The sequence below is a fragment of the Belonocnema kinseyi genome, chromosome 10, assembly GCF_010883055.1.
Source record: "Belonocnema kinseyi isolate 2016_QV_RU_SX_M_011 chromosome 10, B_treatae_v1, whole genome shotgun sequence".
NCBI lineage: Eukaryota > Metazoa > Arthropoda > Insecta > Hymenoptera > Cynipidae > Belonocnema > Belonocnema kinseyi.
In genome coordinates, this window is record NC_046666.1 from 13,358,048 (window position 1) to 13,384,900 (window position 26,853).

The 26,853-nt window shown below is 24.5% G+C and overlaps 1 protein-coding gene across 4 annotated transcripts in view; it reads left to right on the forward strand.

The window, feature by feature from the left end:
• Positions 1-26,853, forward strand: part of LOC117181449 (calcium-transporting ATPase sarcoplasmic/endoplasmic reticulum type) — a 145,458-nt gene that overhangs the window by 73,974 nt on the left and 44,631 nt on the right. For all 4 annotated transcript variants that reach the window (XM_033374106.1, XM_033374109.1, XM_033374107.1 and 1 more), the window contains exons 4-7: positions 12,103-12,185; positions 14,943-15,329; positions 19,834-20,321; positions 25,366-26,374. In XM_033374106.1, the coding sequence (XP_033229997.1) occupies positions 12,103-12,185; positions 14,943-15,329; positions 19,834-20,321; positions 25,366-26,374 (1,967 nt within the window). The remainder of the gene's footprint in view (positions 1-12,102; positions 12,186-14,942; positions 15,330-19,833; positions 20,322-25,365; positions 26,375-26,853) is intronic.

Here is a 26,853-nt window from a genome sequence, read left to right on the forward strand (position 1 = left end):
GATGTCGGACAATACTTGAAAAAGTATCTTTTCAGATGACCGCGTTTTGTCCAACCCACGCACCCTAAAATATATACAGAAAAAGGCGGGAAAATACGTCTTCCGATGAGAATTTTTTTCGAATTTTCATATACATTTCAGAGTGCGTGGGTTTGCCGGACATAAAATAAAAATTAAATAAATGATTCCAAGGGAATTGATCAGATTTCCGAGGAAATTAATTAATGATTTATTAACAAGAATCAAGAGCAAAATCGTAGAGTTTCAAAGATTTTCAAATATTTCGATTTATTTCTAAACATTTTTTACAATTTTAAATATTCGAAGGAATTTTCTAGAGCTTTAAAAAATGTCAATAAATTTCAAACGATTTTGAAGATTATAAGTTATTTAAAAAACTTCCAAGGAATTTTGTATTTAAACAGTTTCAAGGAATTTCAAAGGGTTTTTAATATCTTATGGCATTGTCAAAGATTCCAAGGAATTTTAAGGGCTTTAAAAATGTCGAGGTATTTCCAAAGATTTTAAAGGATTCGAAATATTTTAGGGTATTAAAAAAAAATTGCCAAGAAATTTTCAAATGATGTGGGTAATTTAATGAGATTTCAAAGGATTTTAAAATATTTTAGAGAATTTTGAAAGATTCTGAAGAGTTTTCAATAGTTTTAAAAGTTTGAAGGGAGTTCGAAAGGATGTGAAAAATATTTTTTAGATTTTAAAAGATTCCTCGGAATTTTAAATTTATTTCAATAAATTAAAAGATTATCGAAGGGTTTGAAATATTTTAGGGTTTAAAAAAAAAACGAAGGAATTTTCAATTAATTTAAATAATTTAATGAGATTTCAAAGGATTAGAAATATTTTAGGGATTGCCAAAGATTCTAAGACAGGTTTTAAGTTACTAAAAGAAAATCGCGGGATTTTATAAGGTTTCCAAAAAATTTTTTTACAATTTTTAATGGGTTAAAAAAAATTGTATTCTCAAGGAAGTCTGGCTTTTTATCTTTCGTTGGATATTTTTCTCAGCTTAGACTTAATCTATGACTGAAATCTTGATTGAATTAACTGCAGACAATGAGTATAATGACCCCATATAAAATGTGCACAAATATCGTTGATAACTTTGTTAATATTTACTAATATAAAGTACTTGCATTTAAACAAATATTTTGATGCTTCCTAAATATTGTAAATAAAATGGCGATTAGATTTGATTGTTTAAATTACTTGTATCTGCACTTTTAAACATAAAATAATTATTTATTATGTATTCTACTAGAAAGTAAATACTGATCATGTTCCACAAACATTGCTTACTATTTCTAACTATTTATTTACTATTTAATATTGAAAAAATTTTATAAATGTAATTATTTGTAAATATTGTTGTTAGCTGAAGATTTTTAAGAGCTACAGAAGAATTACTTCAGATTAAATTCTCTAGAAATCTAACATTTTATATTTTTCGTTAAGAGGAAAAGTTATATTAATTTTTTATCTTTTCAGTCGTGGAATACGTCTTAGATATAAAAATACAAAATCAATCGAATAATTAAAAACAGAAAACTCTTACAGTAGAAGAATTATTTAACAAAAGATAAAAAAATTTGCATGAGGTCCAGGAGAAAATTTTAAAATAAAATTTCAATTTAAATAAATTCCGAGGTTTAAGAATTATATCCATAAATAATACTTTTAACCTTGTGAAAAATATTAGTCTTAATTATTCATTTCTTCAGTCTACTTATGTACTATTTTCAGACTAATCCTCGAACAAAGCGTTTATTTTATTTTTTTATTGTGTAGATTTTTATGGAATTCAAGGTCTAGAGCCACAGTTTCCGTTTATTAAGTAATGAAATTACGAGACTTCTGTTAGTTAAAAATAATGACAGACTTCACATTTTTCCCCTATTTCCCTTTTTTTAAAGAATTCCTTTTTCTCGCTGTCTTGAGAAAATTCGTCTTTTTGTCGTTTTCTCACTTGAATAAAAACTGATCTTTTTTCTTTCAAAATTATTATTTTTGCTGAAAATTCCTATTTTTTGCTGAAAATTTAAGTCTTTTGTTGAAAAGCCGTTTTTTTGGCTAAAAATTCAGTTTTTAATTAACAATTGAATTATTTCGCTGAAAATTGAACTACACTCGGATTAAAATGAACTTTTTTGTTCCAAATTAAACTATTTGTTTAAAAATCCAAGTATTTTTGCCTAAAAGTTAATTCTTTTTGATTGAAAAGTCTACAATTATATTTTTGGTTGAAAATTAATCTTTTTCGAAAAAAATTCTACTATTTTCTTTAATTTTTAATTGTTTGTTTGCAATTGTTTAAAATTTGATATGGATTTATTTCATTTTTGGTTGAAAACTTTCGAAGAAAAATTTGCCCAAGTTGGATTTCGACAGTTTTTTTTTATTAATTAAAGCATAAAAAACTGAACAATAATTGATTTGACGAAAACGATTCTAAATCCGTTCAAAATTTGAGAATTTCCAGATTGTAACTGTTTGAATTCGAAAGTCTTAATACGAATTGAGATTAATATAATATCATTTATTCCAAAATTTTTATTTTTAAATAACAATTTTAATGATTCATCATTAAAATATTTTTAATTCAAAGGCTTCGATTTTCCTCTATATTATTTTTTATATTACATTGAATAAATAAATTTATTAGTATATTATTTTAATTAGTTTTCTGAGTCATTAAAAATTTCACTGTTCATTTAAGACGAGTAAATTGAATACAAATGAATATAATTTGAATTGTTTAAAAAATGTTTAATTTTAAAGTGAAATTGTTAAATTTTGACGTATAAATAACAATTGAACACTTATTATTTGTAAACAAAATTTGAGTAATTCCAAGAGATATTTCAGAGTTTTTAAATGATTAAAAATTAATTTAAAACATGAAATGTCTTCAAGTAATTAAAAATATGTGTGTTAACATTTTTGTTTATAACTTTTAAATACATTTTTAATTTAAACGAATTTTTCCTACAACTTTTAGAAAATCCTGCAAATTAAAAAAAAAAACCTTAATATCTCCCGGGTTCTATTCTGATCATCTTGGAAATCTCTTAAAATCCTTTTAAATTTTCTTTTTCAATAATTTTTCAAAATAAAAAAATCATTTTCAAATTTCCTAGTAATCTTAAGGAAATGTTGTTATTATTTTTAATTCAAATTTTAAGGATTTTTTTTTAATTTGCAGGATTTTGTAAAAGTTGTAGGAAAAATGCAATGCATTTAAAAATATATTTAAACGTTTTGAAAAAATTCTAATAATGATATTAAAATTGAAAAAATATAAAATCACTTCTAGATTTCTCAATATTTTGAAATACAATTTTAATGTTTTTGAAGGATGCTTAATTGTTTAAACTATGTTAAATAAAAATAACTTAACCTCTCATTTAAAAACTGTCAAGTTAAAAAAAATTATTTTTCAATTTGTCTAGCTTCAAATTACTTAAAAATATATTATTTTGAAAAATTTTAAAGTTCATTGCTTTATTCTTTAATTTCGAGTATTGAACATGTTAACGTGGATTTATATTTTTGGCAGTTTATCTACATTTCATTACAAAAATTTCACTTGAAAAGTGTTAGAAATGACCGGGAATTTTTTTCTTCGATTAAAACGGCCACCCTGAGTTTCGTTTAAAATTCAACTCTTTGGTTAAAAAATCAAACTTTTTTGGACAAAAATTCACTCTTTTTCTTTGAAAAATCTAAAATTATATTTTTGTTTCAAAATTCACTTACTTCGGTTAAAAATTCGTTTTTTTTTTAATTTTTCTGTTTGGTTCCAATTTTTTCAAATTGTTAATTAAACTATTCCATTGTTGGTTGAAAATGTATCTTTTTTTTATTTAAAAATTCGAAAGTTACTCTTTGCAGGTTGAAGCTTGAACTAATTTTGGTTTAATTTGGGTTGAAAATTAATGTATTTTGTTGAAAATTCATATTTTTGGTTGAAAAATCAAATATTTGTTTGGAAATTAAACTGTTTGGCTGAAAATCCTTTTTATCTTTTTTTTTATGGTTAAAATTGTAAATTTGAATTGAAGATTCTTCCTTTTAGAAGAAAATTAATCTTCTTCATTGAAAATTCTTTTTTTATTGTTAAGCTTTTGTATAAAAATTCATATTCGTATTTTCTTAATTGCATTTAACTTTTTGTTATTAAAATTAAATTTGTTTGTCTAAAACATCATCAATTACACTTTTTGTTGAAAAGTCATCTTTTTATTAAATTCCTCCGCCTATTTGAAAGTTCAACTACTTTGTTAAAAATTAATATTTTTTGTGAAGATTCATAATTTTAGAATTCATCTTTTGGGTTTGTAAATTGACATGGTTTATAGCAAATACGTCTTTTTGGCTTGAAAATTCATCTATTTGGTAGAGAATGAATGTATACAGTTGAAAATTATCCTTTTTTTACAAATTCTTACTTTCGGGTTAAAAATTTAATTATTTAGTAGAAAATGCGTCCTTTTTAATTATAATTCATATCTTTTTGGGTAAAAAATGCAAATATTTGATTTAAAATTCTTCCTTTTGGTTAAGAATTAAACTATTTTTAAAAAATTAATTAATTGGTTAAAAATTAACTTTTTTATTAAAAAATCATAGTGTGGGCTTAAAAGTTCAACTTTTTCGTGAAAAATGCATCTATTTCTTTTTATATTATTTTTTTTTGGGTAGAAAATGAATCTTTTTTGAAAATTATTCATCTTTTTGGTTGTGGCTTTTACTATTTTGTTAAAAATTGGCCTTTTTGGGCTTATTTAACTAAAAGTACATTAATTTTTTTTGAAAATTAATTTTGTAAACTGAAAATGTAACTTCCATATTTTGTTGAAAGCTTATCTTTTTTATTTGAAAAATTAACTATTTGGTGGCAAAATTAACTTCTTTGGTGAAAATCCATAGTTGTCGGGTTGAAAATTTAATTTTTTTGTGTGTATAAAACTCATGTATTTTGTTGAAATTTCATCGTCGTTTTAACTGAAGATTTCTGAATTTGATTGACGATTGAGTTTTTTTTCTTAAATTGATTTTTTGGGTCAACATTTAAGCTTTTGAATGAAAATTCATTCTATATTTGGTTGGTTCCACGTTTAGTTTCAAGCTTAACTGTTTGATTAAAAATTCATCTTTTCTGATAGAAAATTTAACTATTTGGTTGGTAATTTCAGAAATTTAGGACCATACGCAAAACTAGGCTTTCTTGGTTGAAAATGAACTTTTTTTTTAATTTATATTTTCTTGTTTAAAGGTCAACTGTTTTCTAAAAAAAAAACGTTTTTTTTTTTTTTTTAGTTTGAAGATTCAACTCTTTTCTTGAAAATTCCCTATTTCCCTATTTTTCAGAGCTTTTTTTCGGGATTTGAAGTCTAATGTTGTTCCACGTGTTAATAATGTTCTGTCTTGTGTAAAAGTGAAAGCTCACTCTTCGGTTTCTAACTCACCGGCTCCGTAAACGTAAATCGTAATTAATGAAACCGGCAAGCGTAGACCAAGGAAAGATTTGACGTCAATCGCTGATGGCATCAAGGTCGTCAGACGACTTCTTACCGTTTAGAGTTTAGAGTTTCACTTCTTTCCTTCTGCTGACAATGCTTTTGTTTCTATTAATGCATTCCTCAATAACAACCGACTAAAATTTGTCGTCATGTTGAATTAAACGCGGATATTTATCTGGATTTCTTGGTGAATTGATCCAATTATATTTAAATCCACATGGTTCTTTGATGTGCTTTGAATTCTTCTAAACAATTAAAATTTTGTTTAATGTTAATTTTCGTCGGAATAGTTTGATTTTCTACGAAAAAAATGATTTTTTAACCGTTTTACGTAAAAAAAAAATATTTTGGAACTAAAAATAAACGAATTTTCAAGAAAATAAACAAATTTTCAACCAAACACAGGAACTTTCAATTATGAATCTTCAAAAACAAAGAAAAAAAAGGATTTTCAACGAAGCAGTTACGTTGATAAACAAATAGTTATTTTTTGAACTAAAAGAGGCGTATTAAAAAAAAATTAACTAAATATATAGTTTAATTTTAAAGCTGAGAACACGAATTTTTCAGAAGACACTTTCAACTTTTTAACCAAAAAAGATGAATTTTTAATTCAAAGGAATGGGTTTTTGTTATAAAAAAATTAATTTTCAAACAAATAATTAAAATTTTTTTAAAATAGTTCAATTTTCAAGCCAAAAAGACTAATTTTTCTAAAGTTTGATTGCATTTTTTTATTCCTTTGGTGCTTTAAATTCACACAAACAATTAAATTTTCAACAAAGAAGTTAAGCTTTTGATTAAATAATTAAACTTTTGATCCAAAAGGTGATTAAAAAAAATCAAATAATCAAATTTTCAACAAAATAGTTGAATTTTTTAATTTTTAAAACTATTTTCAAGCCAAAAAGAGGTATTTTTTAGAGTGTTTATTAATTTTGTTCAGGTTTCTTAGATTTTCTTTTTTTAGATTCACCCAAATAATTGAATTAAAAAAAAAAGTTCATTTGTCAACCAAATGGATGGATTTTCGAACAAAAAGATTAATTTTTTAACCAGAAGAAGAATTTTCAATAAAATATATGAATTTTCTAGAAAATAGTTCAACTTTAAATAAAAAAAGATCCAGTATCAAACAAACATTGAATAGTTAAATTTAAATTAATTTAAATTTGAACAAAATAATTTAATTTTGAAATAAAATTAGAAATCTTAAAAAAAATCAACCCAAGAAAAACGAATTTTTTGGAAGTTTTATTGAATTTGTTTAGATTTTTTTTTGCTTGTCACCTGATTAAAAATTAATTTTCTTTTAAAATTCACTTAACAAATTGAAATTTCAACAGAAAAGTTCACTTACAACCAAACAAAAGAGATGAATTTTCAACAAAATAGTTTAAAATTTAACCAAATAGTTGAATTTGCAAGATAAAAAAAAGGAATTTTTAACTAAATTGTCGATTATTTAAACAAAAAGATCAATTTTACACCAAAAAAAGGAATATTTCGATGTACAATACAATTTTTTAATCCAAATAGTTAAATTTTCAAGCCGAAAAGATGAATTTTTTGGAAGACGGTTTCATTTTCAACAAAAAAGTTAATTTCTAATCAAGAAACATGAATTTTCAATTCAAAAGAATGGGGTTTTCATATAAAAAAATTGACTTTCCACCATATAATTAAAATTGTTACAAAATAGTTCAATTTTCATGTCAAAAAGACGAATTTTTCTGAAGTTTTATTGATTTTTTAAAATTTCTTTGGTGTCTTTTAAATTAACACAAACAATTACATTTTGAAGAAATAAGTTAAGTTTTGAATAAATAATTGAATTTTCTATCCAAAAAGTGATTTTTTAAAGTAAATAATCAAATTTTCAACAGAATAGTTGACTTTTTAAACGAGGAAGATGACATTTTTATTAAATACTTCAATTTTCAAGCCAAAAATAGGATTTTTTTAGAGGGTTTATTAATTTTTTTAGGTTTCTTTGATTTTCTTTTTTAAATTCTCCCAAGCAATTGAAATTGTCAACCAAAAAGTCAATTTTCTACCAAATAATTGATTAAAAAAAAAATTAAATTTTCAAAGAAATAGTTGAATTTTCTACCAAAAAAAATGAATTTTCAACCAGAAAGATTAATTTTTTACCAAGTAGAAGAATCTTCAACAAAATATATGAATTTCCTAGAAAATAATTAAACTTTAAACAAAAAAGATACAGTATTAACCAAACATTGAATATTTAAATTCAAATTAATTAATTACTTAAATTAATTTACATTTGAAACAAACAGAGAAATTTTCAATTAAAATTAGAAATCTTTAAAAAAAAAGAATTTTCGAGCCTAAAAAACTGACTAAAAAATTGAAATTTCAACAGAAAAGTTCATTGCCAACCAAATGGTTAATGCTTGAAGCAAAAGAGCGGAATTTTCAACAAAATAGTTTAAAATTTAATCAAATAGTTAAATTTGCAACATAAAAAAATTAATTCTCAACTAAACTGTCGAATATTCAAATAAAAAAGATAAATTTTCAACAAAAAATGTAATAGTTTCACTTACAATAAAATTGTTTTTAACCAAATAGTTCAATTTTCAAGCCGAAAAATATGTATTTGTCAGAAGACATTTTAATTTTCAGCAAAAAGGTTAATTTTGAACCATATAGATGAATTTTTAATTTAAAAAAAATTAATTTTCTTTCTGAAATGATGAATGATTGTCAACCAAATAATTAATTTTTCAACAAAATCGTTCAATTTTTAACTGTGAAAAATAATATTTCTATGAGTAAACTCTCTATTATTTAACTATTCATTCGTATTTTTAGTTGAAAATTCATCTCTTTAGCGGAAAGTTTAACTATTTTGTTGAAAAGTGATATTTTTTAATTAAATTTTTAATTAAAAATTCTTCTTTTGACTTGAAGGTTCATTAATTTAGATGCTCTTTTTTTCTTTCATGACTGAAAAATCTTTATTCATTGAAAATTTGTCTTTGATTTTAAAATGAAATTTCATCTTTATTGCTTGAAATATTAACTATTACACTATTTGCTGAGAATTCATCTTTTTAGGTTGAAAATTCAATTATTCTTTTAAAAGTTTAATTATTCCTTTAAAAAATTAATTATTTTGTTGAAAATTTAATTATTTTGTTAAAAATTTAATTATTTTGTTAAAAATTCAAGTATTTTGTTAAAAAATCATATTTTCTGATAGAAGTCTTTTTTTGTTTATAATAAATGCATAAATTTAAAATTTTTAAATTTGTGCGACCCCTAACTTTAGAGAGAAAAAGGACTATATGCCAATTTCTTGAAATACTATTTCTTGCACCAAGGTTTGGCTAGTGATACTGAAGTCCAAGGATTCTCAGTGTTTATTATTAACAGAGAGCTCGTCAATATTAAGTACTTATTCGAGCGTGATGAGAAAGGCGGACAGGTGCTGCTGACGCAGTTTCTTTTTTTAATTTTCCGATGATTTCTTTTATTTTCTAAGTCCTCTTGTGTCACTTTGAAAATCTCATCACTTTATAATAAAAAACTTGAGACAAGAAAACTGGAGAAAGTTTTCAATAAATTTGAGAAGATTGCATAACATTTCAATGATTGCAAAAGAACACCAAAGATATCGTAAACAAAGATTAAAGAAGGACTTCACAAATATTTAAAATATTTAAAAATATTTTTAAAAATTTCACAAAGATTCTAAGGATTTTAAAGAATTCAAGGATTTCGAAGATTTCAAGGAATGTTAAAGAATTTTAAAAAAATTAATTTTTGCGGTCACCCTGATATAATATTCTTGTTTTAAATTAATTTGCCTTGTATTTATTTTAATTTATTTTTGTTTACAGTAGCTTTCTCTTGACGATTATATTTTCAGTTAGAAAATTTATTATATGGTTAAACATAAAAAGTTGTTGTTTAAATCCATCCTTTCTAGTAGAAAATTCAATTGTTTTTTAGAAAAATCATCCTTTTTAGGTTAAAATTTGACTATTTTAGTAGAAAATTAACTTGTCTGAAAATTATTATTTTGGTTTTTAAATTCAATTGATTTGGTAGAAGTTTCATCTTATTTGGATAAAAATTCGAATTTTCGAGTTGAAAATTAATTCTCTCGACTAATAATAAATAAAAAAAATATATATATATAATAAATAATACATATAATAATAAATATATAACAAATAAATATTCCAGTTGAAGATTCATAATTTTAGTTGAAAATTGATTCTTAAAATAAAAAATTCAACTATCTCTTTGATTGAGAGTTGAAAAAAATGGTTACTTTTTTTATTTTTTACTTTTGGTCGAAATTGATATTTTTCAGTTGAAAATTCGTCTTTCATGCTAGGAAACTATTCTTGGTTGAAGTTTCCTTTTTTTTTCAAAAATGCAATTTTTGGACTGAAAATAAACTTGTTCGTTGAAAATTCATATTTTCCAGTTGAAAATTCTACTGTTTCAAAAATTGTTTTTTTTTTTTTTACAGTTAAAGTTTAATAATTTGGTTGAACTTCTTTCTTTCTTGGCTTAAAAATCTTTAATAATTTTTTATATTCAAGTGTTAAAGCACTGAAATTTTTGAAATTTTAAGTAATAAAAATAATTTTATTGAATATAAAAAAGAAAATCTTGTTTCTATTATTAGATTATGAATCTAAAAGTTTTATTAACTTATTTTTAATAATTTTAGTTTAATAAAAACTATTAACCTTCAAAGTTAAAATTATAAATTATTTTATAAATTTCTAATATGATAGAATAGTGTGATGAATTTAATCTTCATAAACAAAATTTAATAAAAAATTTTATTAGAAAATTATATACCTGAATAAAGAATTATTATTATATATAAAATTATGTATCTAATATTTAAATTACTATTATTTTTAAAATAATTATATGAATTATTATGACAGATAAATGTATTAATTTTGTTTGAAAATTCATTCAATTTGTTTAGAATCTGTCTTTTGGTAAAAAATTAATCTTCTTGCTTGGAAAATCCTCATTTTCGTTTTTAAGTTTTTTTTTAAGTTTCTAAGTTAATAATTCATCTATTTTATTAAAAATTTAATTATTTTGTTGAAAATTTAACTATTTTGTCAAAAATTTAATTTTTTGGTCGAAAAATCATTATTTTTGCTTGAAAGTTAAACTCTATTATTTTGTTAATGTTATGTTTTTTTTTTGTTAAAAATGTAACTACTTGGTTGAAAGTTTGTAAAAGCTTTGTAACGAAAGGAACTTTGTGAAAAATTAATTTTGTTGTTGATCATTTATCTCTTTGATTGAAAATTTTATTATTTTGCTGAAAATTCAACTATTTTGTAGAAAGTTTTCCTTTTTGGCATCAAAATTCCACAGTTTTGTTAAAAAAATTTGTCTTTCTTAACTGAAAAATCTTCTTTCGTTTTAAATTTGTAATTTTGTTTTGAAAATTGATCTCTTGTTTAAAAATGCAACTAATTGGTTAAAAATTAATCTATTTGGTTTGCGATGATTCAATTATTTTGTTGAAAAATTATGTTTTTTTTGGTTTTATTCGACTTTTTTTTAAATTAAAATTTAAAGTATAAACTATTACATTTTTCGTTGATAATTAATCTATATTTGTTTAAAAATTACTTTCTAAACTGAAAAGGTAATTATTCCATTTTCGGTTGAAAGAATATCTTTTTTAGTTTAAAACTTATCTATTTTATTTTAAAAACTAATCCATTTTAGTTGAAAATTCACCTTTTTGGTAAAAAATTAAACGGTTTATTTGAAAAATTAACTATTTGGTGTAAAATTAACTTTTTTGTTAAAAATCTATAGTGTTGGGTGGAAAATTAAAGTTTTTTTTTTGTGTAAAATTCATCTATTTTCTTGAAAATTTGTCTTTTCGGGTAGGAAATGAAACCATTTATTCAAAAATTCATCTACTTTTTTCTTGAAAATTCATCCCATTGGCTGTGGATTTAAATATTTTTCTAACATTTTTTTCAAAATTTAGTTTAACCGGTGGATAATTTACATTTTTGTTGCAAAAAATTATTCTTTTTTTTAATAATCATTTTGGTTGAGGATGCAAATATTCTGTTAAAAATTCGTGTTTTTTGTAGAATCCAACCAGTTGAAAATTATTTTTTTTTTGTTGAAAACTAATTTTCAAACCGAAAATGTAGCTATTCTATTTTTAGTTAAACATTTGAATTTCTTAGTTGAAAATTCATCTTTCTTGTTTAAAATTACATTATTTTTCAAAAATTAAGTTCTTTTTTTGTTCTTAAAGTATCAACAATTACATTTTTTGTTGATAATTAATCTATATTTTTTGCAAATTCAACTTTGTTGTTAAAAGTTGAAATACTTTCTTGAAAAATTGTTTTTTTTTTTTTTTTTTAATATTCATCTCTTTGGTTGAGAATTTAACCATTTTATTGAAATTTTTTTGTAAACTGTTTTTTGAATTTAAAATTTAACTAATCAACTTTTGTTTTTAAATACTGTAGGATTGATCTATGGAATGCTGATGGAATTTTATTCCTATTTTCAGGTAAATCCATCTGGCAACTCGTCTTGGAACAATTCGACGACCTTCTAGTTAAGATTCTTCTATTAGCTGCTATTATTTCTTTCGTAAGTATTTTTTTTCTAAGTTTGTATCCAGTAATTTTTAAGATAATAAGGGATATCCATAAACTACGTTTGGTCGAAAATTAATTTTCTCAGTTCAAAATGTATCTTTTTCGTTGGAAAATTCATATAATCGTTTTAAACTTTAACTATTTTGTTAAATATTTCCATTTTTTTATTGCATTCAAGTATTAATTATTTAAATAAAAATTTGTTGTGGCTAAAATGTCAATTACACGTTTTGTTGAGAAGTCATCACTTTTTTTCCACTATCTAGTCGCAAGTTAAAAGAATTTGTTAAAAAACAATTTTTTGCGAATATATTTATCGTTTTAGTTAAAAATTCATCTTTAGATTGGAAAATTTCATAATTTAAAAAAAATTAAAAATATAAATATTCCATTATTGGTTCAAAATTTATATTTTCAATTGAAAATTGATCTTTCTTATTTGAAAATTCAACTATTTTTTGTAAACTCATCTATTTTGTTGAAGATTCAACTGTTTTTTATTTCAATTTTAAGTATTCATGTATGAAATTACAGAATTTATTTTCTTGGTTAGAAAATTGAATAGATTTATAGAAAGTTCGTATTTTTGGTTCAAAAATTCAACAATTTGGTAGAAAATTAAAGTATATAGATGAAAATTAACCGATTTAATTTGAATTTTTTACTTTAGAAAAATAATATAATATAAACTGAATTGTTTAACATAGAAAGCTTTGAATCTTTAGAATTTCAAAGAAATTTAAAACTTTTAACGTTACAATTTTAAGTGTTACATTAAAAAAATGTAAAATTTGTAAGTGGAATTGTAAAATTTTTTAGTAATCTTAAAAGATATTTATAAGTTTAGAAAATATTCAAAATTAATTAAAAACTTGAAATGATTGCAAGTAATTTAAACAAAGTTTGTTAAAGTTTTTCTCAGAAATTCTAAATATATTTCAAAATTAATCGAATTTTCCTTACATTTTTTGTGAAATCCTGCAAATGAAAAAAATCCTTAAAATCTTCCAGGTTCTTTTTTGAGCATTTTGGTAATCTGTTAAAATCTTTTTGAATTTTCTGTCGCATTAATTTTTTAAAATGAAAAATCAGTTTCAATTTTCCTAGGAATCTTAAGACAATTTTTTCATTCTTTTGAAGTCTTTCACAATTCTTAAATAGATTCTAAATTTTTTATTTCAAATCTACAAAAATCTACATTTCGATTTAAATTATTTCAAATAATTATTTTAATTATTTGAAATCATTTCAAGTTCTAAATTTCATTTGAATCCTTTTAAAATTTCTAAATATCTTTTAAAATGACTCTAATTTTTTATACAAATAAAAGTGTACTATTGTTATTTACAAATTTAAGGATTTTTTTTTATTTGCAGGATTTTCTCAAATTTGTAGGAAAAGTTCGATTTATTTTAAAATATATTTAAAAGTTCTGAAAAATGTTTAAAAATGATTTTAAATTTGGAAAAATTTTAAACCACTTCTAGATTTCTCAAGATTTCGAAATAAAATTCTTAAGCTTTTTAAAGATGCTTAAAATATTTAAAACGAAAATCGATACGAATCTGAACTCAGATTTTGAAAATTTAAAATGGCGGGTCCAATATGGCGGCTAACGTTGGCATATTTTTTTTATTTTTTCTGAAAATTAGTATAAGGGGGTTTTTGGGATTACGAATCTGAACTCAGATTTAGAAAATTCAAAATGGTGGATCCAATATGGTGACTTAAATTTGGAATATTTTTAAATTTTTTTTAGGAATTGGTATACAGGGTTTTTTAGAGTCACTAATCACGAATCCGAACTCAGATTTTGAAAATTCAAAATGGCGGGTCCAATATGGCGGACAAAATTTGGATTTTTTATTTTTAATCGGTGTTCAGGGGTTTTTGGTATCTCTGATCACGAATATGAACATGGGTTATTACCAATTTTCTGAATTTTCAAAATCTAAATTCAGATTCGTGATCAGTGACTCCAAAAATCCTTGTACACTAATTTAAAAAAAAATCCAGAAAACTTTGTTATTTTTAACGCCATATTGGATCCGTCATTTTGGATTTTTAAAGTCTGATTTCAGATTCGTGATCCACGACCACGAAAACCTCTGTATACCAATTTTCAGATAAAATCCAAAAATATTCCCAATTTCGGGCGCCATCTTGGATCCACCATTTTAAATTTCCAAAATCTGAGTTCATATTCGTGATCACTGACCCCAAAACCCCCGTATACCAATTTTCAGATGAAATCCAAAAATATTCCCAATTCCGGCATATAATGGACAGTTTTTTAAATAATGAATTTTTTCAACAAAAAAGGCTTTTTTCATCTTTGTTTATAAGTGTTAACAAATAATTTTAAAAATTTAGACCCTTCGCACAAAAATTTCAATTTTCTATCATCCTGTGAGCATGAAACTTAAAAAAATCTGTGTAAAATCTAATAAGAACTATTCTGAAATCGCAAAAAAATGATATGAAAAAAGGTGGGAATACGGTATTCCCACCATGCCGCAAAGGGTTAATTAAAAATTCTGAATGATTTCACATATTTTTGTTTGAGTTAAAATTGAATTCTTTGTTTTGAAAATTAAAATTATTCTTTTAAAACCTTCTTTGTGGCAGAAAATTCAAGTCACGTATAGAAAAACTGATTAGAAATCTGAAAAAAAGCAGAATAAACGTATTTTATGGATGATGCCTAGTTTGGTTAAAACTCTTTTCGAAAATTGTTTGATTTTTGTAGGTATTAGCTTTATTTGAAGAGCACGACGATGCATTCACGGCGTTCGTCGAACCCTTCGTTATTCTGCTCATTCTTATTGCCAATGCCGTTGTCGGTGTTTGGCAAGAACGAAATGCAGAATCGGCAATTGAAGCGCTCAAAGAATATGAGCCCGAAATGGGAAAAGTGATGAGGTCCGATAAATCGGGAGTGCAGAGGATCCGAGCCAAAGAGATCGTTCCCGGCGACATTGTCGAGGTGTCGGTCGGCGACAAGATCCCGGCTGATATCCGACTCACAAAAATTTTCTCGACCACCCTCAGGATCGATCAGTCCATCCTGACTGGCGAGTCTGTCTCTGTCATCAAACACACGGAAGCCATTCCGGATATCCGGGCTGTCAATCAGGTCAGTATTATTTTATTTTATTTTATTTTTTTTTTTTACCGAGAATTTTACAAATATTTCGAAGAAAAATCTGTCAAAAGTTTGATTTTTCAAGTTTTACAAATAATTAGTTGAATTGTTATCTTTTTCAATTGTGACATTATTAATTTTACAATATGTAATTTAAAAATCTTCTAGATTAAATATTTTACATTTTTATTTTTAATTTGAGGAATTTTAAAATGCAGTCTTGACTGCTTAAATAATTAGAAATTAAAAGCGTTTGAAGCTGCATATTTGGGATAAAAACCCGTTTTTATTTTACTAACTGTATACCCGTTCAAAATAAATGTTTTTTCAGATTTTAACTTTAAAAATTAAAACTTTTCAGTTCGAAAGTCTTAGGCGTTAAAAAAATGTTTGATTTCAACAGTTTTTAAATAATTAGCTGAATTTTTATAGTTTTCAATTATGCTATTATTTAGCTTACAATGTGTAATTCCTAATTTTTTTATTTATTTTTTTTTAATTTTCCATTAAAAATGTTTATTTATAAGCTTACATTTTTCATTTGAAGAATTTTTTAAATTCTTTCTTAAAGACTTGTAAAAATAAAAAATAAAGGCCTTTGATGTTGAAAATTTTGGATAAAAAACATTTTTATTTAATAAATAAATCAATTTTTTTAACGTAGTAATGAAAAGGGAACAAAAAAGATTTGACAAAACGATTTTAAACCAGTTCAAAATTTAAGAATTTTCAGATTTTAATATTAAAAATTAAACGGTTTCAATTTGATAGCTTTAGGCATTAAAAAAATGTGAACGTGTCACTGAAAGTTTATAAACTATTTTTAACTTAAAAATAACTTTATAATAATATATTCTTAATTAAAGGATTTTATTAAATTTAAAATATTGTTTCGGTCTAAAATATTCAATTTTTAACCCATTCAATTTGAAATTTTTAATAAAAAAAATGATTAATTATTGAATATTTAACAATATTTGAATCGTTAAATTTTAAAAAGAATAAAAAATATCATGCAAATTTTAGAAAGTCTTTAAAAAATCTTCTAGAATCTTTTTTGAAGATTTTGTTTAAATTTTTGAAAAACTGTTAAAATAAAATGTTTTTATTCTTTTGAAGCCTTTCACAATTCAGGAAAAGAATCTAATTTTTTTGTTTACAATCATATATTTTGTTGAAAGTTGGTCTTGAAATTTTTTTTTAATTTGAACAGGGAATTTTTAATTTTTTGTACATTTATAGTTGGAACTGGAATTTAAACAGAATCATAATAAGAATTCTGACTTGGAAACGGGAATTTTCAAATTTGAATAATTTCCGAGCTATTCCTACCAGTTATTTTCGAAAAGGAACAAAACTCGAATTTTCTTTAAAAATCATGTATTTTGTTAAAAGTACGTTTTAAAAAAAAATTTTAATTTAAACATGGAATTTTTAATTTTTTGTAAATTTATAGTTGGAGCTGGAATTTATCCAGAATTCTAAAGAGTCCTACTAAGTTGGAATCCTGACGTGGAAACGGGAATTTTCAAATTTTAATTTAATTAAAACATTTTTGAAAATGTTGTTTAAAACTTTGCAAAACTTTTGAAATATTCTCTTAAAATAATTTTTCAAAATGAAAAATTATTTTTAATTTTCCTATCAATCTTAAGAAAATGTTTTTATTCTTTTGAAGCATTTCAAAATTCTTGAAAAGAATCTAATTTTTTTGTTTAAAATCTGCGACTCTTACATATCTCTTAAAATTATTCAAATTTCGTCTACAAATAATAAATTTTCAATTGTTATTTATACATCCAAATAGTCAAGAAATTTTCTAAAATTTGCAGGATTTTCTGAAAATGGTAAAAAAAATTTAATTAATTTTTAAAGATATTTAGAAGTTTTGAAAAAATATCCAAAATAATTTTAAATTTAAAAAAAATTTAAAAATGTTTAAATTTTTCACTATTTGATGTTTCTAGCTTAAAATTTGAATACAACATTTTTTAATTAAAAACTTAAGTTCAGTTTTTATTACCTCAAGAGGGAAATTTTTTAGCTTTAGAGTTTCATTTTTTTAATTTCATTGACCGTGAAGAATGTTTGCGAAAACTTAACTATTTGGTTAAAAAATCGTGAATTTTATTAAACAGTTTTTTTTTTTGTAAAAGATTATACTTGTTCTCTTTAATAAAATTTAGATTTTTTAAGATTTGTACAAGAAAATTCGAAGATTTTTAAATATTTCGAAAAGGTTTAAAGTTTAAAAGAATAAAAAAATGATTACGATATAAAGGGAAAGTAAAAAAGATTAATTTTAAAATTTAGTTTCAAGAGAATACTCAAAAAGATTTTTAAGATAGTCAGAAAAATATTCTGGAAGATTTTAAGGCATTTTTTTAATTCTGGAGGATTTATTAAAAGTTCTAGGGAAATTTTGAATCATTTTAAGAGATATTAAAAATTTTTGAAGTGATTTTTTTTCTTTCTATTTTTTGATTTAAACCAATGAAAAAAATGTTACAAACAAAGATTTAAAAAAAGTTTCAAAAAAGTTTCAAAAATAATTCAAAAGATTTGAAAAAGATTTTAAAAATTTCGCTAAAATTTCCTAAATCTTGATAAATAAAGAATGAAAAAAAAAATGAAAAAAGGGATCTGTAAACATTTTTGAAGTCAAGGCATTTTTTTTGGTAATTTTGAAGAATTTTAAATCTTCTTAAACTATTTAAAATAAGAATAACTTTTGATTGAAAAAGTTTTCAATTTAAAAAAAATGTTTTATTTAAAATTTTTCTAGCTTAAAATCCTTAAAATGATTTAATTTTGAAAATTTTTTAATTGATTGATTCTTCAGTTTAGAGTATTGAAAATGATTTTTTATTTCGAAAAATTAATTTTAAGAGAATATTTAAAAATATTCAGAAAGATTGAAAAAATTATGGAAAATGAATTTAGAGAATTTTTTTCAAATTGGCCGGATTTAAAAAAAATGTGTGGAACAAATTTTGGGAGAAATTCGAATAATTTTAAAATATGTTTAGGAGTTTAGAAATAAAACTTAAAATAATTAAAAATTTGAAAAAATACTAAAAAAAATGTATTGAATCTATTGAAACTTTGTAAACTATTTTTAATTTAAAAATACTTTATAAATAATATTTTTATAATTAAAGGATTTTATTAAATTTCAATCTAAAAAAGTCCATTTTTTAACCATGTAATTTAGAATTTTTCAATTAAAAAAAGAACAAGTACTTTAATATTTAGAAATATCTGACTGTGCATTTAAAATCAGTTATTATAAATAAAATTTTTAAACCGGAATAAAAAAAACTAAACTTTGAAAATTACAATTTTAATTGTTCTGTTTAAAAAAAATTTAATTTGTAAGTCAACTTTTTAATTTTTAATGTATAAATAACAATTAAACACATATTATTCTTAGAAAAAATCGAGTAAGTTGAAGAAATAATTAGAAGTTTTGAAAGAAATCAAAGTTAATGAAAAATGTGAAAATACAGATTTTAGCAGATTTTGAACATGAAATTTCAAAGCTTTTTAATAATATTTTTGAATATGTTTGCAATGTTAATTTGAATTATTTAATATATTGAACACATAATAAACTAGCATATATTCCACATATTTATTATATGTGGGGATAATTCGCTGGAACTCTGTTTACATGCAAAAAAAGCTCGGGTGCGAATTCGCACTGGTGTGCCATTTGGGGGTTAATTTGATTGATCGTGAAAAATATTGGCAAATTGGGAAATGACAATTTGTCGATAATTCCAGGACAGGAAAAAACATTCTCTTCTCGGGTACAAAACTTTTAATAATATTTTTGAATTTGAAAAAATTCAAAAACAACATGTAAAGCAAAGAGTTTTCAAATTTTAACTAATTATAAATTCTTCTTGGAACAGGGAATGTTAAAGTTTAAGAAATTCCGAGCTGGAACATGGAATTTCTTATTAGAATAAATTCTAATTCTAAGTTAAAACGGGATGTTTTCGAGAAAAATTAAAATTATAAATTAGAACAGGGAATTTTACAAAAATTCGAATTGTTTTTTGGAAACAGAAAATCTTCAAAAAGTATTAAAATTCCGGATTTGAACAAGGAATTTTCATTTTTTAATAAATTCTGAGTTGGAAATAGAATTTATCCAGGAGAATGACAATTCTCAATGGAAAATTGAATTTTTCAAACAAAATTATTGTTCTGTGTTAAAACGAGGTATACCCAGCGTACGTAAACGGTACACTGGTGCGAATTTGTTTGTTTGCAATTTTAATATTAATTATTTAATATATTGAACACATAATAAACTAGCATATATCTCACATATTTAATATATGTGGGGATAATTCGCTGGAACTCTGCGTACATACAAAAAAAAGCTTGGGTGCGAATTCGCACTAGTGTGCCATTTGGGGGTTAATTTGATTGATCGTGAAAAACATTGGCAAATCGGGAAATGACAATTTGTCCATAATTCCAGGACAAGAAAAACATTCTCTTCTCGGGTACAAATGTCGCTGCCGGTAAGGCACGTGGAATCGTAATTGGAACTGGATTGAACACCGCGATTGGTAAAATCCGTACCGAGATGTCGGAAACGGAGGAAATTAAAACGCCACTTCAGCAAAAGTTGGACGAGTTTGGCGAACAGCTGTCGAAGGTGATCTCGGTGATTTGTGTGGCTGTTTGGGCCATCAATATTGGCCATTTCAATGACCCCGCTCATGGCGGCTCCTGGATCAAGGGTGCCATCTACTATTTCAAAATCGCCGTCGCTTTAGCTGTCGCCGCCATTCCAGAGGGCTTGCCGGCTGTCATCACGACTTGTCTCGCTCTTGGAACGAGACGTATGGCCAAAAAGAATGCAATTGTTAGATCTCTGCCCTCGGTTGAAACTCTTGGATGTACCTCTGTCATCTGCTCTGATAAGACTGGCACCCTCACCACCAATCAGATGTCTGTCAGTCGGTTAGTACATTTAAAGTTTAAACTATTCTTTTTTTTTATTTATTTATTTTTATTAATTTTTTTTTTTAGGCTGCTTTTTGAAACATAATTTTTAATTTTTAATTTGAAAATATGAATATTTTACAAGCCAAGAAGATTTTTACACCGAAAAAGGATGGATTTTCTATCCAAAAATACAAGTGTTCAATAAATCAGTTAAAATTTTGATTAAAAAAATATGATTACTTTTTTTTAAAAAGTCGAATTTTCAATCAAATAGGAGAATTTCTAACCAAGAGATTAATTGTTAGTAAAAAAGTGATTTTTTTTTAGCAAATAGTTGAATTTTCCACGAAAAAGGACGATTTTTCAAGTAAAAGAGGCATTTTTTTAATCCAAAAAGGATGAATTTTTGACAAAAAAAAGATGTCTTTAACAAAATAGTTGAAATCAGATTAATTCTGGAATAGAAATATGATACTCTTTTCATTTGTTTTAGATCAAAAGAACTAACTTTCAATGAAAAAAATTAAATTTTGAACCAAATAATAAATTTTTGGAACCAAGAGATTAATTTTTTTTTTAAAATGTGACTTTTTAAGAAACCAGTGGAATTTTTAATAAAATAATTGAATTTGTGGAGTTTTGAACAACTAAAAAAAATTATTTTTCCCCCAAAAGATACATTTTCAACCAAAAAATATTAATTTTTTACAAAAGTATAAATTTTTGATCAAAAACGATGATTTTTTCAAAACAAAAATCGTTGAATTTTCACAAAAAGTATGTTTTTTTTTTTTTAATTCAAAGAGATTATGTATTAATCTAAAATACAATAATAGAAGTTTTAAATAGAAAGAATTTTTTTCAACAAAAAAAAGATGAATTTTCAACTAAACAATATAAATATTCGACCAAAACCGATTACTTTTTAACAAAAGACTTTAATTTTCAACAAAATAATTAAATCTTTAACTAAATAGTAGAATTTTGAACCAAAAAAATGATTTATTAAAAATTCCACTACTTGGTTGAAAGTTAATGAATTTTTTCAAATTGAAAAAAAAATTTTTTTAACTGTATATTCAAATATTTTTTTTTTAAAAAGTCAACTGATTAATTGTAAATAAACTTTTTTTGTTGTTATTTTATGTTTTCGTTTTCAAAATTAAATTGTTTTATGGAGAATTAGACTTTTTGGATTGAAAATTCAACAAAATGTTTTTTGTTTTTAATTAAAATTTTGTTGTGGAAATATCAACTATAACATTTGTTGCTAAACATTAATATTTTTCGTTGAAAATTCCTCAATTTGGTTAATATTATTTTTCATTCTTGACTGAAAAATTATTCTTGGTAAAAAATTCATCATTTTTTATGAGTTTTTGGTTAAAAATGCAACTTCTTAGTTGAAAATTTATCTATTTTGGTTCAGGATTAGACTATTTTACGACAAATTCAAAAATTTGGTATAAAATTCATCTATTTGGTACAAAATTAAACTTTTTTTGTATAAAATTCGTTTTTATTGCCGCTTTTTAAAATGAAAATTAATTTTTCTTGATAGAAATTCATCTGCTTAATTTTTTTGTTAAAAATTGAACTTTTATGGTTTAAAAATGCAGACTATATAATTTTTTTGCTTGAAAATATAACCATTTGGTAACGGATTTTATTAAGAGGTAAAAAATTTAATGTACTTGTAAAAAAAATTGCTTTTATTTTTTAAATTGAGAATTTTTTTATCACCTATTTTAGAAAAAAATGTCACCTATTCACCTTTTTTGACGACAATAGGTACTGTGATTACTGGAATCTCAAAATTTATTTTAATTAATAAAAACTTGAATTTTTTCGTTAACTTTTCTATTGAAAATTCAACTCTTTTTTTTTAAGTTTTTCTTTTTTATTTTAAAGTTTATCTGTTTAAACAGAAATTAAATCCTTTTTTGTTCATAAAAATGAAAATGTTTGGTTAAAAATTAAGCTATTATAATATTTTTTTTAAAACCGAACTATTTCGTAGAAAATTTAATTTTTGTTTTAAATTTATATTTTGGTGTTTGAAAAATGAACTGAAATATTTTCTGGATGAAAGTTCCACTTATATGAAAAAAAATTGGTTTTTTTTATTACAAATTCATCTGTTTTAGTACAAAATTAATCTTTTTTTGCATAAAAATGCATCTTTTTGAATTGAAAACTCAATTTTCTGGTAGAAAAATATTTTTTAGTTAAAAATTCGCGTTTTTTGTTGTAGAAAATAATTTTTTAGTTTGATAATTCCTTTCGTTTGTGCGTAAAAATGCATCAGTTTCGTGGAATATTAATTTTTTGTTGAACAGTAATATTTTTTGTTTGAAAATTGAATTTTGTAAAGAAAATTTATCTTCTGGTTTTGAAGATTCAATAATTTAGATAAATTTTTATTAATTTTTTTAACGAAAAATCTGTATTTTTTGGAAATTCGTCTTTTTGGTTTTAAAATTCTTTTCTTTTGTTGAAATCTGAAAATTTAACTTCCATTTTTGATCGAAAATTGATTTTTTCAGTTGAAAATGTATTATTTTTTAAATAAAAATTAAACTATTTTGATAAAAATTATTTTGTTGTTGAAAATTTGTTTTTTTCTTATTTGAAAATTTTTTCTATTCCATTTTTAATTGAAAATTTATGTTTTTGTTCAAAATTCATCACTTTGATTGAAAATTCAAGTATATTAGTTGAAGATTTGTAATTTTAGTTAAAAATTCATTTTTTTATTAAAAATTAAATTATTTTGTTAAAAATTATTTTTTTTTGTTTGTTGAAAATTAGTTTTTTTCTTATCTGAAAATTTAACTACTCCATTTTTGATCGAAAATCCATGTTTTAGTTTAAAATTTGTTATTTTAAATGAAAATTAAACTATATTAGTTAAAGATTTTGAATTTCAGTTGAAAATTCATCAATTTGATTGAAAATTAAACTATTTTGTTAAAAATTAGTTGTTGTTTTTTGATTTTTTTTATATATAAATTTAGAGTTAGAACTGGAATTTAACCAGAAACAGAAAATTTTAATTTAAACATGGAATTCTCAATTTTTTATAAATTTATAGTTGGAGTTGAAATTTATCCAGAATTCTAATTCTAAGTTGGAGCAGGGAATTTTCAAATTGAATATTTTCAGGTTGAAAATTAATCTTTGTGGTCTAAAATTTGACCTTTTTTTTAAATTATATATTTTGTTAAAAATTTGGTATTTAAAGAAAATTTACTTTTAGTTTGCACAGGGAATTTTCAATTTTTTATACATTTTTATAGTTGGAACTGGAATTTAACCAGAAGCATAATGATAATTCTGACTTGGAAACGGGAATTTTCTAATTTTAATCAATTTCGAGTCATTTTTTTAAAAATGATATATTTTGCTTAAAATTTGGGTTTTAAAGAAAATTTTCTTTTAGTTTGAACAAGGAATTTTCAATTTTTAAAAATAAATTTAGAGTTAGAACTGAAATTCATCAAGAATAATTTTGGCTTGGAAACGGGAATTTTATAATTTTAATAAATTCCGAGCCAGTCCTACTGGAAATTTTCAAAAAGGAGCAAAATTCAGAATTTGAGCAGGAAATTTGTCTAAAGAATTCTAATTCTGAGTTGAAGCAGGGAATTTTCAAATTGACAAATTTCAGGTTGAAAATCCATCTTTCTGGTCTGAAATTTGACCATTTTGTTAAAAATCATATATTTTGTTGAAAATTGGTCTTTAAACATTTTTTTTTCAATTTTAACAGGGAATTTTGAATTTTTTAATAAATTAATAGTTGGAACTGGAATTTATCCAGAATCATAATAATAATTCTGACTTGGAAACGGGAATTTTATTATCACCCCTTTTTTGGAAATGTTGAATTTTTAATCGAAAAGTTAACGAAAAAATGCAATTTTCTATTAATTAAAATAAATTCTGAGATTCTCATAAATTCTCAGAGAATTTATTTCTCGGTAATATTCTCATTCTCGTTACCGTTCTCAAAGTAATATAACCGGCTCAGAACTCTAGTTATTAACTTCAACGTTATTATGTTGCCATGAAACAGGGTTCCTGTTCTTGATAGTTTGAATTTTTACCACCAGATCGAATATCGCAGTCTATACCTGGAAAAAACTTGATAAACCTGGAATTTTCAAGTTTGAACAGGGAATTTTTAATTTTTTTTTTATAAATTTAGAGTTAGAACTAGAATTTATCAATAATAATAACAATAATAATAATAATAATAATAATAATAATAATAATAATAATAATAATTTTGACTTGGAAACGGAAATTTTCAAAAAGGAACAAAATTCAGAATTGGAGCAGAAAATTTGTCTAAAGAATTCCAATTCTAAATTGGAGCAGGGAATTTTCAAATTGAATATTTACAGGTTGAAAGTTCATCTTTCTGGTCTAAAATTTGACCATTTTTTTAAATTGTATATTTCAACGTTATTATGTTGCCATGCAACAGGGTTCCTGTTCTTGATATTTTGAATTTTTGCCACCAGATGGCGTAGACAATTTGTTAATTTGTAAGCAAAAAAAAATCCTTTTCATTCAACAGGGCGTTTGTCTTTGAGAGGATTGAGGGCAACGACCATTTTTTTCAATTATATATTTTGTTTGGAATTTGGTTTTTAAAGAAAATTTTCTTTTAGTTTGAACAGGGAATTTTCAATTTTTTTTTATAAATTTAGAGTTAGAACTAGAATTTATCAATAATAATAATAATAATAATAATTTTGACTTGGAAACGGAATTTTTCAAAAAGGAACAAAGTTCAGAATTGGATCAGAAAATTTATCTAAAGAATTCCAATTCTAAATTGGAGCAGGGAATTTTCAAATTGAATATTTTCAGGTTGAAAGTTCATCTTTCTGGTCTAAAATTTGACCATTTTTTTAAATTATATATTTCAACGTTATTATGTTGCCATGCAACAGGGTTCCTGTTCTTGATAGTTTGAATTTTTGCCACCAGATGGCGTAGACAATTTGTTAATTTGTAAACAAAAAAAAAACTCCTTTTCATTCAACAGGGCGTTCGTCTTTGAGAAGATTGAGGGCAACGACAGCAGTTTCCACGAATTCGAGATTACCGGCTCGACCTACGAGCCAATTGGCGAGACCTTCCTCAAAGGGCAGAAAGTGAAGGGCCAGGATTTTGAGACCCTGCACGAATTGTGCACAATTTGCATAATGTGCAACGACTCGGCCATCGATTTCAACGAATTCAAGCAGGCGTTTGAGAAGGTTGGCGAGGCCACCGAGACCGCGCTCATCGTTCTCGCCGAAAAGATCAATCCCTTCGGTATCCCGAAAACCGGGTTGGATCGTCGTACCGCCGCAATTGTCGTCCGCCAAGACATTGAGACCAAGTGGAAGAAGGAGTTCACCCTGGAATTTTCGCGTGATCGTAAATCCATGTCGTCGTACTGTGTGCCACTGAAGACGACCAAACTTGGCAGCACTGGGCCGAAATTGTTTGTCAAGGGCGCGCCCGAGGGTGTCCTGGACAGGTGTACTCATGCCCGAATTGGATCGCAGAAATTCCCGCTGACAGCGGCTCTGAAGAATAAAATTCTGGAGTTGACTCGGCAGTATGGAACGGGACGTGACACTCTGCGGTGTCTGGCTCTGGCATGCGCTGATCATCCGATCAAGCCCGAGGACATGGAGCTGGGAGAGGCGAACAAATTTATCACGTACGAGAGAGATTTGACATTTGTGGGCGTGGTGGGTATGTTGGACCCGCCAAGAAAGGAAGTTTTTGACTCGATTGTGAGATGTCGGGCGGCTGGAATTCGTGTGATTGTGATCACGGGAGATAATAAGGCGACGGCTGAAGCCATTTGTCGGCGAATTGGTGTTTTTGCGGAGGATGAGGACACGACGGGCAAGTCGTACTCGGGACGGGAGTTTGATGATTTGCCGATTGCCGAGCAGAAGGCCGCTTGTGCGAGGGCACGGCTATTCTCGCGTGTTGAACCAGCTCACAAGTCCAAGATTGTTGAGTATTTGCAGAGTATGAACGAGATCTCGGCGATGGTGAGGATTTTTTCAGATTTTAGTAATTTTAGTATCATTATTTTTTTTGGTGGGGGGGGGGGGGATTATAAGGTTGGAAACAATAAATTTTTGGTTTGAACTGGAATTTATCTAGAATGATAATGATAATTCTGACTTGGAAACGGGAATTTTCTAATTTTAATCAATTTCGAGCCATTTTTTTTTAAATTATATATTTTGTTTAAAATTTGGTTTTTAAAGAAAATTTTCTTTTAGTTTGAACAAGGAATTTTCAATTTTTTAAAATAAATTTAGAGTTTAGAACTGGAATTTGAACATTTTTTTTTAACTTATATATTTTGTTTAAAATTTGGTTTTTAAAGAAAATTTACTTTTAGTTTGCACAGGGAATTTTCAATTTTTTCTACATTTTTATAGTTGGAACTGGAATTTAACCAGAAGCATAATGATAATTCTGACTTGGAAACGGGAATTTTCTAATTTTAATCAATTTCGAG